Raw genomic sequence first — 13,447 nt, forward strand, 5'->3', positions numbered from 1 at the left:
ACCATTTCAAAAGTACCGGTTTGGTACTGGTATCGGATAAAACCTAAATGATACCCATCCCTACCGTTGATGCCTGGTGAACTAGAATAACAGGTCCATCAGTCAGTTAGCTCAGTTTCACTTTTGATGGCAGAAACTTCAGGACATGAGCACACAAGTATAAGAAATATGCAGCAGGGCTATAAATCGAGCTTCACAAGACTGCTGTGGAAAGGAAGAACTGGCAAACACGAGAGGACCTGACTACCACTGCTCACCCACCAGGTGCTGTGCATGTCACAACTATCACAACCATGGGTCATTTAAATAATTACCTTTTATACTAGAAGTGGCACTGAAGTGGAATAGTATGTGCCACCATCACCTAATTGTTGAAGAAAATGCAAGACTTCCACATCCTGCCTCCACTTACAAAAACCAAGGTGTTCTCCTTCCATCCTGTGAAGGATTCTCTTTTACTAGAAAGCACTGTGTCCTTTCAAACAGCAGAGGTAAACCAGGAACCACTTGAGGCGATCAGGCCTCTGACTACACTCTTCATGTGATTTACATGCAAAGATGGCAAAGTAATGAAGAAAGAATAGTAATGAATGAAGTAATGTAGTAATAATGTGTCTAGTAATAAAGAACTTACAGCTTCAGATAGGTTAGAACATAGGTGTCAAACTCTGGCCCGCGGGCCAAATTTGGCCCGCAGCCTAATTACATTTGGCCCGCGAAGCCATACCAAATGACTATTAGAGCTGGTCTACTGGTATTATACAGCTAATATATATATTGTTTAGTATAAAGCTTTGCTTGTTCCATATTCAGTTTTTCAGCAAAACGTGTTCGAGTCCATAAGAAAAGATTCATTCTCATATCTGGAGGAAGATTTTTTTTTCCCAATAAATATTAATGTTAGCCCGCGACTTTGTTCCAGATTTGAATTTTGGCCCACTGTGTATTTGAGTTTGACACCCCTGGGTTAGAACGTTGCATGCAGACTGAGAAAAAATTAGAACAAGCTGTGCCTGTTTTCTGCAAGTTTCAACTGGGACTCTGCCTACATACGTGTAAGCAGTTTGGAATGACATGTGATTAATATCAGAATGAGTGGGAGCTTCTTCTTAAGTATGACACAGACATAGTTCGTCTCCATGGCGTCAAATGATCTGTTTGAACTTTCATTTTATTGCTTTCTTTTGTTAATGTCCACAAAAGCCACAGCCACTGAAAACCAAATCATTTAATGATTAACATGAATGAGGAAAGTGCTGCTATTCTCTGTCAGATTCATGTCTAACTATGGGCAAAGCATGTCGGGATGTTGAATAGTTGAATAGTTAATTGCGTATTAAAATTGACATGTTTTAACTTAAATTTGTCATTTCTTAAAATGTAAAGGGATTTACAAAAAACAAAACTGAATTAAAAACATATTTTTGAATTCTGCATTAAAAAACTGATTTTTAAAAATACAATTTAAAAAGTCAAATAAATAAACAATACCTTCTTTTTTTTCTTTTCCACCAATCCTTTTCAATTTCATTTCGATGTCTTTTTGCATATTTTATTTCACAGCTCATTATTAAATTACAAAATATTGTATTTATATATGGAGGACTTTCCTGGTCCTCCATATATAACCACCAAAATCATTGGGAGTCTTCTGTGTTCTGAGTATCACCTGTGTGCTGCCCAGCGTATCTGAAGCCTCATGCTGGTCTCTCTGTTCTGGGATGTCTTCTGGTCTCTGCTGTAGACTGAAGCCCTCTGACTGTCAGGAGTCCTGACCTGCACACACAGGCATGGCCATTACCAAACATTGAAAACAATGGATGTCTGGACTTCTGGTTTGGAAAAGCTACAAGATGGCAGCATAGGAGAACGTGTACCTGACGCCTGAATTAAAAATAATTTAAAATAGCCCATAGAGACCCAATTTCGTAAAGATTCTTATTAAAATAAGATAATTGAGTAAGGGCTACAAGATGCCAAGAACTAAAAATAGTAAGAAATCTATGCAGCATGAATTGCACGATGAAGACGGAGAAGGCCAGAACTCACCAGCTGGTAGCGTCATAGAGGACAGTGATATGCTAGCAGAAGCAAAAGAACACGCTAGCACAGCAAGCTTGGACCTTATTCTCGAAGAATTAAGGGAATTCAGAAGAGATAATGGTGCACAATTGAAGGAAATCAGAGAGGAAATAAACAAAACCAACAAGAGAGTGGAAGAGGTAGAAGAAAGAATAGTGGATGTAGAAACTCAAATACAAGCTAACGAGGAAGCAGTAACAGAGATGCTCAAACTGCATATTGAGATGGATGCCAAGCTAACAGACCTGGAGGGACGGTCTAGAAGAGAAAACATTCGAATACATGGTGTCAAGGAGGGGTCAGAAGACAACTCTACATCAATGGTCGTATTTGTGGAGAGTTTATTACGACAGAATCTGGAGTTGCTGGACTCCGCGGAGCTACGAGTGGAAAAAGCACATCGCGCGTTGATGTCAAAACCACCGCCAGGAGCAACGCCACGGTCAATCGTCGCCAAACTGTCTAGTTACAGAATGAAAGAAGAAATATTGAAATTGACCTGGCAGAAGCGTGGATTTGACTACCAAGGCAAGACGGTTAAATTGGATCATGATTATGCACCAGAGATTTTAAAGCAGCGACAGGAATACGCAGAGGTGAAATCTGTGTTAAAAGACAAGAAAATCCGATTCCAAACTCCTTTTCCGGCAAAGATGAGTCTTTTATCCTGAGTGAACAGTGCTATACGGCTCGGTGGAGAGGGCGACAGGTGACATGGTAAAGAGGGGATTCCCGGTGACGATCATCAAACGCCCGGAGACGCTTCTGGAACAGATCCGACATTTATCGTGGCGCATAGAAAGGAAAACACGGAGCCAAGTAAATAAAGACCAGACCCGAGATTATAAGGAAAGACTACGAGTATTTAGACGTCAAGAGCAAGAATGAGTGGAATACCGAAAAATTGAGGCGTAAAGGGAACAGGTGGTGAGTTTAATGTCATTAAAGTGTCTTCCGAGGAAACTAGCCATATACACTGGTAAAGACTTCTTATCTCGAAATAATATACTGAAGTGGCAATGCAGAAATTGAAAATAGGCGGACGTGCTACCTATGCTATTAGTAGAATGGACATTGGCCAGCTGGCTAAGGAAGGCCCTGTCTCACATAGAGGTGAGAGAGGCCCCCCCTCGAAGCCCCCTTTTTTATCAGGGCTTACTTAGGGTCATATTGGGGACCCCACAGTTGGAAGTCTTTTTTTCTTTTTTCTTTTTCTTTGACCAAATAAAGCTTATTTCTGTAGCTGTTGTTTTATACAGCTTTAATGTTAATATTAATGTTTGCTTATGTATGTTTAGGGAGTGGTCTGATGGTACATGTCGTTGCTACATTAATAATATTCAAATAGTAAGGGTATGCTTAAAGATAAGGTAAAAATCATATCATATAATGTAAATGGCCTGTCGAATCCATCCATCCATCCATTCGCTTCCGCTTATCCTTTTCAGGGTCGCGGGGGGCGCCGGAGCCTATCCCAGCTGTCATAGGGCGAAAGGCGGGGTACACCCTGGACAGGTCGCCAGTCTGTCGCAGGGCCTGTCGAATCCAATTAAACGTAATAAAATTTTAACTAAAATGAAGAAAGAACAAGTACAAATAGTGTATCTACAGGAAACCCATCTATTCCACGGACTCGTCTGAAAACAAAGGGGGATCACGCTTTTCAAACCCTGGCTCCAATACTGTGGAACGGTTTACCCTCCTCACTACGCACCATCGACACGGTGGCCTCTTTTAAAAAACAGCTTAAAACTCATCTGTTTAGACAGGCATTTGGGTAATATGCTGTCTTATTTTATATTTATATTGTACTATTGCTTGTTTGATATGCTTTTATATTTCTTCTAATATTGTTCGTTTGACATGTTTTTATGTGAAGCACTTTGTAACAGCGTTTTTGTCTTAAAAAGTGCTATATAAATAAATTTTACTTACTACTTACTAGACTGTAAGGAGCATGAAAAACTGAAAAGAATGGGTTATACAACAGTTTTCTCCTCTTCCTATAAAACTGGACGAAGGAGAGGAGTGGCTATCCTGTTATCAAGAAAATTACTCTTTGAAAAAATATTCGAGATAAGTGATAAAGAGGGACGTTCAAGGTTCAAGGTTCATTATTTGTCACATGCATAGTTATACAAGTATAACACACAGTGAAATGTAGCCTGACAGGCTCCTCAACATGTGCAAAAAAATTGGGGGGGGGGTGTAGAGGAAAAAAAAAAATAATAATATATATATATATATATATGTATGTGTGTGTATATATACAGTGGGGCAAAAAAGTATTTAGTCAGCCACCGATTGTGCAAGTTCCCCCACTTAAAATGATGACAGAGGTCAGTAATTTGCACCAGAGGTACACGAATTTATTCGTAAATTAGGGTGGAAAATAAGTATTTGGTCACCTCAAACAAGGAAAATCTCTGGCTCTCACAGACCTGTAACGTCTTCTGTAAGAAGCTTTTCTGTCCCCCACTCGTTACCTGTATGAACGGCACCTGTTTGAACTCATCATCTGTATAAAATACACCTGTCCACAGCCTCAAACGGTCAGACTCCAAACTCCGCCATGGCCAAGACCAAAGAGCTTTCGAAGGACACCAGGAAAAGTATTGTAGACCTGCACCAGACTGGGAAGAGTGAATCTACAATAGGCAAGCAGCTTGGTGTGAAAAAATCAACTGTGGGAGCAATCATCAGAAAATGGAAGACATACAAGACCACTGATAATCTCCCTCGATCTGGGGCTCCACGCAAGATCTCATCCCGTGGGGTCAAAATGATCATGAGAACGGTGAGCAAAGATCCCAGAACCACACGGGGGGACCTGGTGAATGACCTGCAGAGAGCTGGGACCAAAGTAACAAAGGTCACCATCAGTAACACACTACAACGGCAGGGAATCAAATCCCGCAGTGCCAGACGTGTTCCGCTGCTGAAGCCAGTGCATGTCCAGGCCCGTCTGAAGTTTGCCAGAGAGCACATGGATGATGCAGCAGAGGATTGGGAGAATGTCATGTGGTCAGATGAAACCAAAGTAGAACTTTTTGGTATAAACTCAACTCGTCGTGTTTGGAGGAAGAAGAATACTGAGTTGCATCCCAAGAACACCATACCTACTGTGAAGCATGGGGGTGGAAACATCATGCTATGGGGCTGTTTTTCTGCCAAGGGGACAGGACGACTGATCCGTGTTAAGGACAGAATGAATGGGGCCATGTATCGTGAGATTTTGAGCCAAAACCTCCTTCCATCAGTGAGAACTTTGAAGATGAGACGAGGCTGGGTCTTCCAACATGACATTGATCCAAAACACACCGCCCGGGCAACAAAGGAGTGGCTCCGTAAGAAGCATTTGAAAGTCCTGGAGTGGCCTAGCCAGTCTCCAGACCTCAACCCCATAGAAAATCTGTGGCGGGAGTTGAAAGTCCGTGTTGCTCGGCGACAGCCCCAAAACATCACTGCTCTCGAGAAGATCTGCATGGAGGAATGGGCCAAAATACCAGCTACTGTGTGTGCAAACCTGGTAAAGACCTATAGTAAACGTTTGACCTCTGTTATTGCCAACAAAGGTTATGTTACAAAGTATTGAGCTGTATTTTTGTTATTGACCAAATACTTATTTTCCGCCCTGATTTACGAATAAATTCTTTACAAATCCTACCATGTGGATTCATGGATTTTTTTTTCACATTCTGTCTCTCACAGTTGAAGTGTACCTCTGGTGCAAATTACTGACATCTGTCATCATTTTAGGTGGGGGAACTTGCACAATCGGTGGCTGACTAAATACTTTTTTGCCCCACTGTATATGTGTATATATATATATTAGGGGTGCAACGATACACAAAATTCACGGTTCGGTTCGGTTCGATACTTTGGTGTCACGGTTCGATATTTTTTCGATACAAAAAAATGTTCATGCATTTTTAATTTGTCATTTATTAAAATTATAAATATATATTTTAACTCAAAAGTACAGTTTTTAAATTTAACCCTAACCCTTGTGCGTGTTTTTTATTTTGACAGCGAATGCGCACCTGCGGACCACTTATGTGCAGCCCTGGTTATTTAGCTCATCATATTGCAGCCACAGAAATTCTTTTGTCCATGAAACCATAAAGCTGCACTTTCTTTTTGCCTTAAAGTCTGATTTGTCATAACTTCTCCGTTTTGTGGTAAGCTTTTCTTTGGCTGTCACTTCTTCACCCTGACCTGTCTTATTTGGCTCAGCAGAACTGAAATGCTTTTACACGCTCACTCACATAAGCTCAGCGATTCTCTGCGCGATCAACCTCTCACATGTTTAAGCTTGCTGCGGGAGATTTCACTTGTCATGTTTGCATAGTAAGCTAACGATTAATAAGACGATGTCAGAGGAATTGGTGCACAAATTATCATCACTCACAGATCAGTGCTGTCGCTCTCTATACACAGTTCGCACGATTGCAAAGTGAAAGCAAAAAAACAAGCGCAAATTCAAACGCGACTTCAATATGTCACATATTGACAGTGGCTCACCGATGCCAATGACATAATTACCCAGCTACATTTCTGAAAGAATGCAAAAGCATTGACATATATTTTTCCTTCCTACGGTAGCCCGACGGGCAGGGAAGAGATAGATTTTGGTAAACCGACTGAAAAAAATCGCTAGCTCCGGGACGTCGGGCTAGCGATATTGCAAGCCCTGTATCTGATTGAGGAATCACTCATCTTTGGAAAAGAGAGTTTATTACAGAGAAATGGCTCTTTCCAAAATAAAAGCTATACTATCCGCTTCTTCTGGGCTATATTCTCAGCAGCATAAGGAGAATCATGTGCTAACAGCTGTCTAAATGACTCGGCTAAAGTTAGTAGCATGCTTGTTGTTTTTGTCTTTGCACTAGGATGATGTCGGTGTAAATGTGCAGTCATATTCGTTGTGTTCCCACTAGTGCTTTCAGGTTAATCTCGTTGAAATGACCTTAACGCCACAACACGGCAAATCTCCGTTAACGAGCTACCGCCGATCGCTCCGTGCATGGGGCTAGACGGCAAACACGTTAACGAGCTAACTGCGCTAACACACTAGTTCACACCAATGTAATTGAGCATTGCATGGCACATCCAACATACTGTTTTACTTTAGTCCATGACTCGCTTACCTTCAGGGTCATACGTCACATGAAAACCAAAATAATTCCAAACGCCAGATCTGAATGTTGCAAGTAGAGCTTAACTTCTGTCTCGCTAGCTTGCCCTGCGCTCTTCCTTCTGACTATGCTGTCTGTGTTGAGCGCTCAGTGGATCTGCGCTCGACAGTGCAGCCTAGGCGGAGTAGTCGAACACAGATTCACCGAGCGCTCAACACAGACAGCATCGTCAGAAGGAAAATTGATAAAATAAATTACAAATGTTGTATTGTTCGATACATATGCGTACCGAACCGAAAGCACTGTATCGAACGGTTCAATATCGATACGAATATCGTTGCACCCCTAATATATATATGTATGTATGTATATGTATGTATGTATGTATGTATATGTATGTATGTATGTATGTATGTATGTATGTATATATATGTATGTATGTATGTATGTATGTATGTATGTATGTATGTATGTATGTATGTATGTATGTATGTGAAACCCTCCATGCTCCTTACCATGCATGGAGGGTTTCACCCCAAGTCCAGCATCCTGAGGCTGTACGCTAAGCGGAAGGAAGGGGGCCGGGGACTGGCGAGTGTCAGCACCACAGTCCAGGATGAGACAACGAACATCCAAGAATACATTGGGAAGATGGCCCCAACTGACCGAGTGCTCAGTGAATACCTCAGGCAGCAGAAACCCAAGAAAGAGGAGGGAGACGAGGAACCATCATGGAAGGACAGGCCCCTGCACGGTATGTACCACCGGCAGATAGAGGAGGTGGCTGATATCCAGAAATCCTACCAGTGGCTGGACAAAGCTGGACTGAAAGACAGCACAGAGGCACTAATCATGGCAGCACAAGAACAAGCTCTGAGTACAAGAGCCATAGAGGCTGGGGTCTATCACACCAGGCAAGACCCCAGGTGCAGGCTGTGTAAAGATGCCCCAGAGACAATCCAGCACATAACAGCAGGGTGCAAGATGCTAGCAGGCAAGGCATACATGGAACGCCATAACCAAGTGGCCGGCATAGTGTACAGGAACATCTGTGCCGAGTATAACCTGGAAGTCCCGAGGTCAAAATGGGAGATGCCCCCAAGGGTGGTGGAGAATGACCGAGCTAAGATCCTGTGGGACTTCCAAATACAGACGGACAAAATGGTGGTGGCTAACCAACCGGACATAGTGGTGGTAGACAAACAGAAGAAGACGGCCGTAGTGATCGATGTAGCGGTTCCGAATGACAGCAATATCAGGAAGAAGGAACACGAGAAGCTGGAGAAATACCAAGGGCTCAGAGAAGAGCTCGAGAGGATGTGGAGGGTGAAGGTAACGGTGGTCCCCGTGGTAATCGGAGCACTAGGTGCGGTGACTCCCAAGCTAGGCGAGTGGCTCCAGCAGATCCCGGGAACAACATCGGAGATCTCTGTCCAGAAGAGCGCAGTCCTGGGAACAGCTAAGATACTGCGCAGGACCCTCAAGCTCCCAGGCCTCTGGTAGAGGACCCGAGCTTGAAGGATAAACCGCCCGCAGGGGCGTGCTGGGTGTTTTTTTTTTGTTTTATGTATATATATATATATATATATATATATATATGTATATGTAGTATATACATTGGGTGAATGTGCAGTAGTAGCAGCAAGCAGGTGAATTCTGTACATTAATATGAATAGACATCTGACTATTTTACAGGATAGACAATATAAACATATTTAAAATTAAAGGAATTGAAATGTACATTGTGCCTTGGTTTAGTGTCTGGAAGAGTCCTGACTCAGTCAATTATAGATGATGTGAGAGGGCGGGTGTGTGTGTTTAGAGCACGGATGGCTTGGGGATAGAAGCTCCTCTTAAATCTCTCTGTCCTTGCCCGGAAGATGCGGAACCTTCTACCAGATTGCAGAAGTTGGAACAGTTTGTTGCCAGGATGGGACGGGTCCTTCAGTATCTGCGCTGCTCTAGTCCGGCATCTCCTGGTGTAGGTGTCCTGAAGCGGGGGGAGAGCAATCCTGCAGCAGTTATATTTTGGTAAGGGGAAACAATGAGGGGAACCCAGTCACGTTGTTAAATATATATGCACCCCCTGGAAGCGATATTTATTTCTTTAAGAAAATTATAGATATGATGGTAACAGAGACAGTAGGTTTTCTAATTTGCGAAGGAGATTTAAATATACATCTACAACCAAAGCTAGATATTTCCAATAGAAAAGCACAGAATACTAAAACATTAATTAAGAATATAAATACATTGATGAAGGAGGTGGGACTAATTGATATATGGAGAGACTTGCATCCCTACCAAAGGGATTATACTTATTTTTCCTCACCGCACTTGTTATACACAAGAATAGATTATTTCATAACTTTTGGGAAAAATAAAGATAAAATAAACACTTGTGAAATTGGAGCAATAGACTTAAGCGATCATGCACCAGTATACCTGTCTGTTGATTTAAACCTGCAACCAAAACTCAATAATTGGAAATTAAATTCAAGCTTACTGAATGATCCACACTTCAAAGAACAAATTAAGAAAGAGATTCACTTCTATATGGAAACTAATGACAATGGTGAGGTGTCTCCTCCTATTCTGTGGGATGCCTTAAAAGCTGTCCTGAGAGGGAAAATTATAGCAATATCCTCTTATAAGAAAAAGATGAGAAATAAGAAATTAGAAGAGCTACAAAATAAGTTAGAAGAATTAGAGAAAAGGCATAAAAGAAAAACATCTCAGGATATATTGGAGGAAATTAGGAAAACAAGAAATGAAATAAATGATTTGACCACATATGAAATTTTAAAAAAATTAATGTTTCTTAAACAAAGGTATTATGAGGGAGGATCAAAAGCAATGAATGTATTAGCCTGGAAACTAAAAAAGAAAATAGCAGATAATACAGTTCACAAAATTAAACATCCAGTTACAAAACTAATAAAAAATAAACCAATAGAAGTTCAGAGTGCATTTGAAACATTTTATAAGATTCTTTATGCTAATAACACAGAGAGTAGTATAGTTGAAATTAACAGTTTCTTAGATTCTCTTGATTTACCAGTACTGAATGAAGAACAGAATAAAACTTTGATTGAAGATATAACAGAAAAGGAACTAAGAATAGCAATAAGTAAAGTTAAAATAAATAAATCTCCAGGATCAGATGGATATACGGCAGAATGGTACAAGGAGCTAAAAGAAGAATTAATACCAGTGATGCTTCTAACAATGAATTGGGTCCTAAAGAAGGCTCAAGTACCTTCTAGCTGGAAAGAAGCAATTATCTCTGCCATCCCAAAAGAAAACAAGGATAAATTAGAATGTGCGTCATATAGACCAATATCTGTTCTTAATACAGATTACAAGCTGTTTACATCTATCATGGCTAGACGATTAGAAAAGTTCTTACCTAATTTAATTCATAATGATCAAACAGGTTTTATTCGAGAGCGCCAAATACAAGATAATGTACGACGGACATTACAAATTATTAATCATATTCAAAAGAATAAAATAGAAGCAATGGTAATCAGTATCGATGCAGAAAAAGCATTCGATTCAGTTAATTGGAACTTTCTTTACCGAGTCTTGCATAGATTTGGTTTTCACGAAAATATAATTAAGACAATACAGGCGCTTTATGATAACCCTACGGCAAGGATTAAAATTAATGGCTACCCATCAAATAGTATTAAGCTGCAAAGAGGAACAAGGCAGGGCTGTGCGTGCTCACCATTATTATTTGCGTTATATCTGGAACCATTGGCTCAATATATAAGACAAAATAAAGAAGTAGAAGGTATTAATATCCAGGAAAATGAGCATAAATTAGCCTGCTATGCAGATGATATTTTAATATTTTTGGGTCAACCATCAAATTCTTTACCTAAATTAATGCAATCATTTGAATACTTTGGTCGACTATCTGGATATAGGGTTAATATGAGTAAAACACAATTGCTTAAGTACAATTATATTCCATCAGAAGAAATTAAAAATAAGTATCAATTAGCATGGCAAACAGAGTACTTTAAATATCTAGGAGTCATAATACCTAAGGATCTTACAGAACTATTAGAACGAAATTATTTACCAATACAAAAAAAAATTAAGGAAGATATAGCGAGATGGAATCTAATTCCATATTTAAGTTTATATTCGAGAATAGACTCAATTAAAATTAATATTCTTCCTAAATTATTATATTTATTTCAAACATTACCAATAGAAATTAACCAGAAACAGTTTAATGAATGGGATAAAATTTTGTCAAGATACATATGGCAAGGAAAAAGGCCCCGAATTAGATTTAAAACCCTACAACTTAACAAAGGAAAAGGGGGGTGGGGCTTACCTTCTCTTAGGGAATATTATTGGGCAGCACAATTAAGGCCTATGATATGCTGGTGTAATCCTTCATACGATGCTCAATGGAAAGCCATTGAGGAGGGTCTGACTTCCATCCCCATACAAGCTATTATAGCAGACAGCAGCTTGCAAAATTTAATAAAAACTATTGAAAATCCATGGATCAAGTTGACTTTTAAAATTTGGGAAACAGTAATAAAAGAATATAAACTAGAAGAGGATATAGCAGTTCTTAAGTGGTGTGCATATGACACACATTTTGCTCCAAATAAATTGGACACCAGATTCAAAGATTGGACATATAAAGGATTAACAGCTTTATGTATGGTAATGGAGGAAGCGAGACTAATTAGTTTTGATAAAATGAAAGATAAATATTCATTAGAAACACAGGATTTTTATAGATCTCTACAGATGAGGAATTTTGTGAATAAAACGATAAAAGCTAAGGCTGAATTAAGTAAACAGCTGCTAGACGTATTTAAAAGGGCATATAGTTCAAATAAAAATAGAGGTATTATAGGTGACCTCTATAAAGGATTAACAAATATGAAATTACACTCAACCTTGTATATCAAAACAAAATGGGAAATGGAGGGAGGAACAGAGATAAAGGAGGAAGAATGGACAACAATATGGGCATATCAATGGAAATGTAGCAGCTCACAGAGCTGGAGGGAATTTGGGTGGAAATGCCTGATAAGATATTTTATTACACCTCACCAAAAATCTCACTATGAAGGTAACCCTCCCGCTTGCTGGAGAAATTGTGGAAATACAAATGCAAATCACTGTCATATTTTCTGGGACTGTCATGTTATTAAAACTTATTGGAAGGGAATACATGCGGCAATACAAGAGACATTTGGAAGATATTTACCTTTGGAAAGTAAAACTCTATTATTTGGACTTATGCCAGAAGAATGGACAAAGAATGATAAATACTTGTTTAATATTTTACTGGCAGCAGGCAAAAAAGCCATCACAAAAAAAATGGCTTTCTTCGGAGAGCCCAACTATGAACATGTGGATGAACATCACATTGGACATTTACAGAATGGAGAAAATGACAGCAGATGTGAACTACAAGAGGGACCTGTTTGTATCACGATGGAAGAAATGGATGGACTATATTAGAAAACGCAGGCCAGTTTTTGCTTTTGCTTTAGATTTTGACTTTGTTAACTACTAGAAGACTAGAGGAAATATTAGTTATATTAAGGGAAACAAAAACACACTCCCTACATTTATTTATTTATTTATTTATTTTTCTTTCCTTTTTCTTTTTCCTTATGTATTTTTTATTTATGTTGTTTGTTGATTCCTGTTTTGCTTCTTTCTCTTTTCTTCTTCTTCTTTCATTCTTATTGTATGGATATTTTAGTTGTTTAAATATAGAAAAAAAAGAAAAAAAATATATGTACTGAAAGATAGCTGAAGTTGATGGTATTGTATAGTGATTCTAAAATGTCAATAAAAAAACGAAAACAGTGGATGTTCTATGCATGACTCGAGTTTTTGGTCACTGAAAAATACTCAGGTTTCCTGCACACAGACTTTACTGAGCATCTTCCTCAGCTCATTCCAGTATGAAGGTCACCATATGAGATGAATTAATTAGTGGACAAACACAGCTCTTATTTTGAAAGTTTTGTCACTAGAGCCCAGTATTGGCTATTTGCAGATATTTTGGTGTCTGCATTTATTGGGGGTCATATAATTAAAATTTAAGAAAGGAAAGAGAAACACCCTTCAACTATGAGTGCTAATGTTGCTGAATGCCCTCTGACAGTCACACTCTGTGTCAGCAGCACGTATTTGGACCAAAAAATAAATCTACAAGAACACACGCACACACA

The 13,447-nt window shown here is 39.4% G+C and overlaps 1 protein-coding gene across 4 annotated transcripts in view; it reads right to left on the bottom strand.

The window, feature by feature from the left end:
- st3gal5 (ST3 beta-galactoside alpha-2,3-sialyltransferase 5) overlaps positions 1-13,447 on the bottom strand; it is a 51,307-nt gene that overhangs the window by 32,935 nt on the left and 4,925 nt on the right. For 3 of the 4 annotated variants that reach the window (XM_040015281.1, XM_040015282.1, XM_040015278.1), the window contains exon 2: positions 1,670-1,776. The exons of the other annotated variant lie outside the window; for it this stretch is intronic. In XM_040015281.1, the coding sequence (XP_039871215.1) occupies positions 1,670-1,701 (32 nt within the window). In that variant the 5' untranslated portion in view covers positions 1,702-1,776. The remainder of the gene's footprint in view (positions 1-1,669; positions 1,777-13,447) is intronic. 4 annotated transcript variants of the gene reach the window in all.

Source organism: Simochromis diagramma, unplaced genomic scaffold (assembly GCF_900408965.1).
Source record: "Simochromis diagramma unplaced genomic scaffold, fSimDia1.1 OVJJ01000685.1, whole genome shotgun sequence".
Classification (NCBI taxonomy): domain Eukaryota; kingdom Metazoa; phylum Chordata; class Actinopteri; order Cichliformes; family Cichlidae; genus Simochromis; species Simochromis diagramma.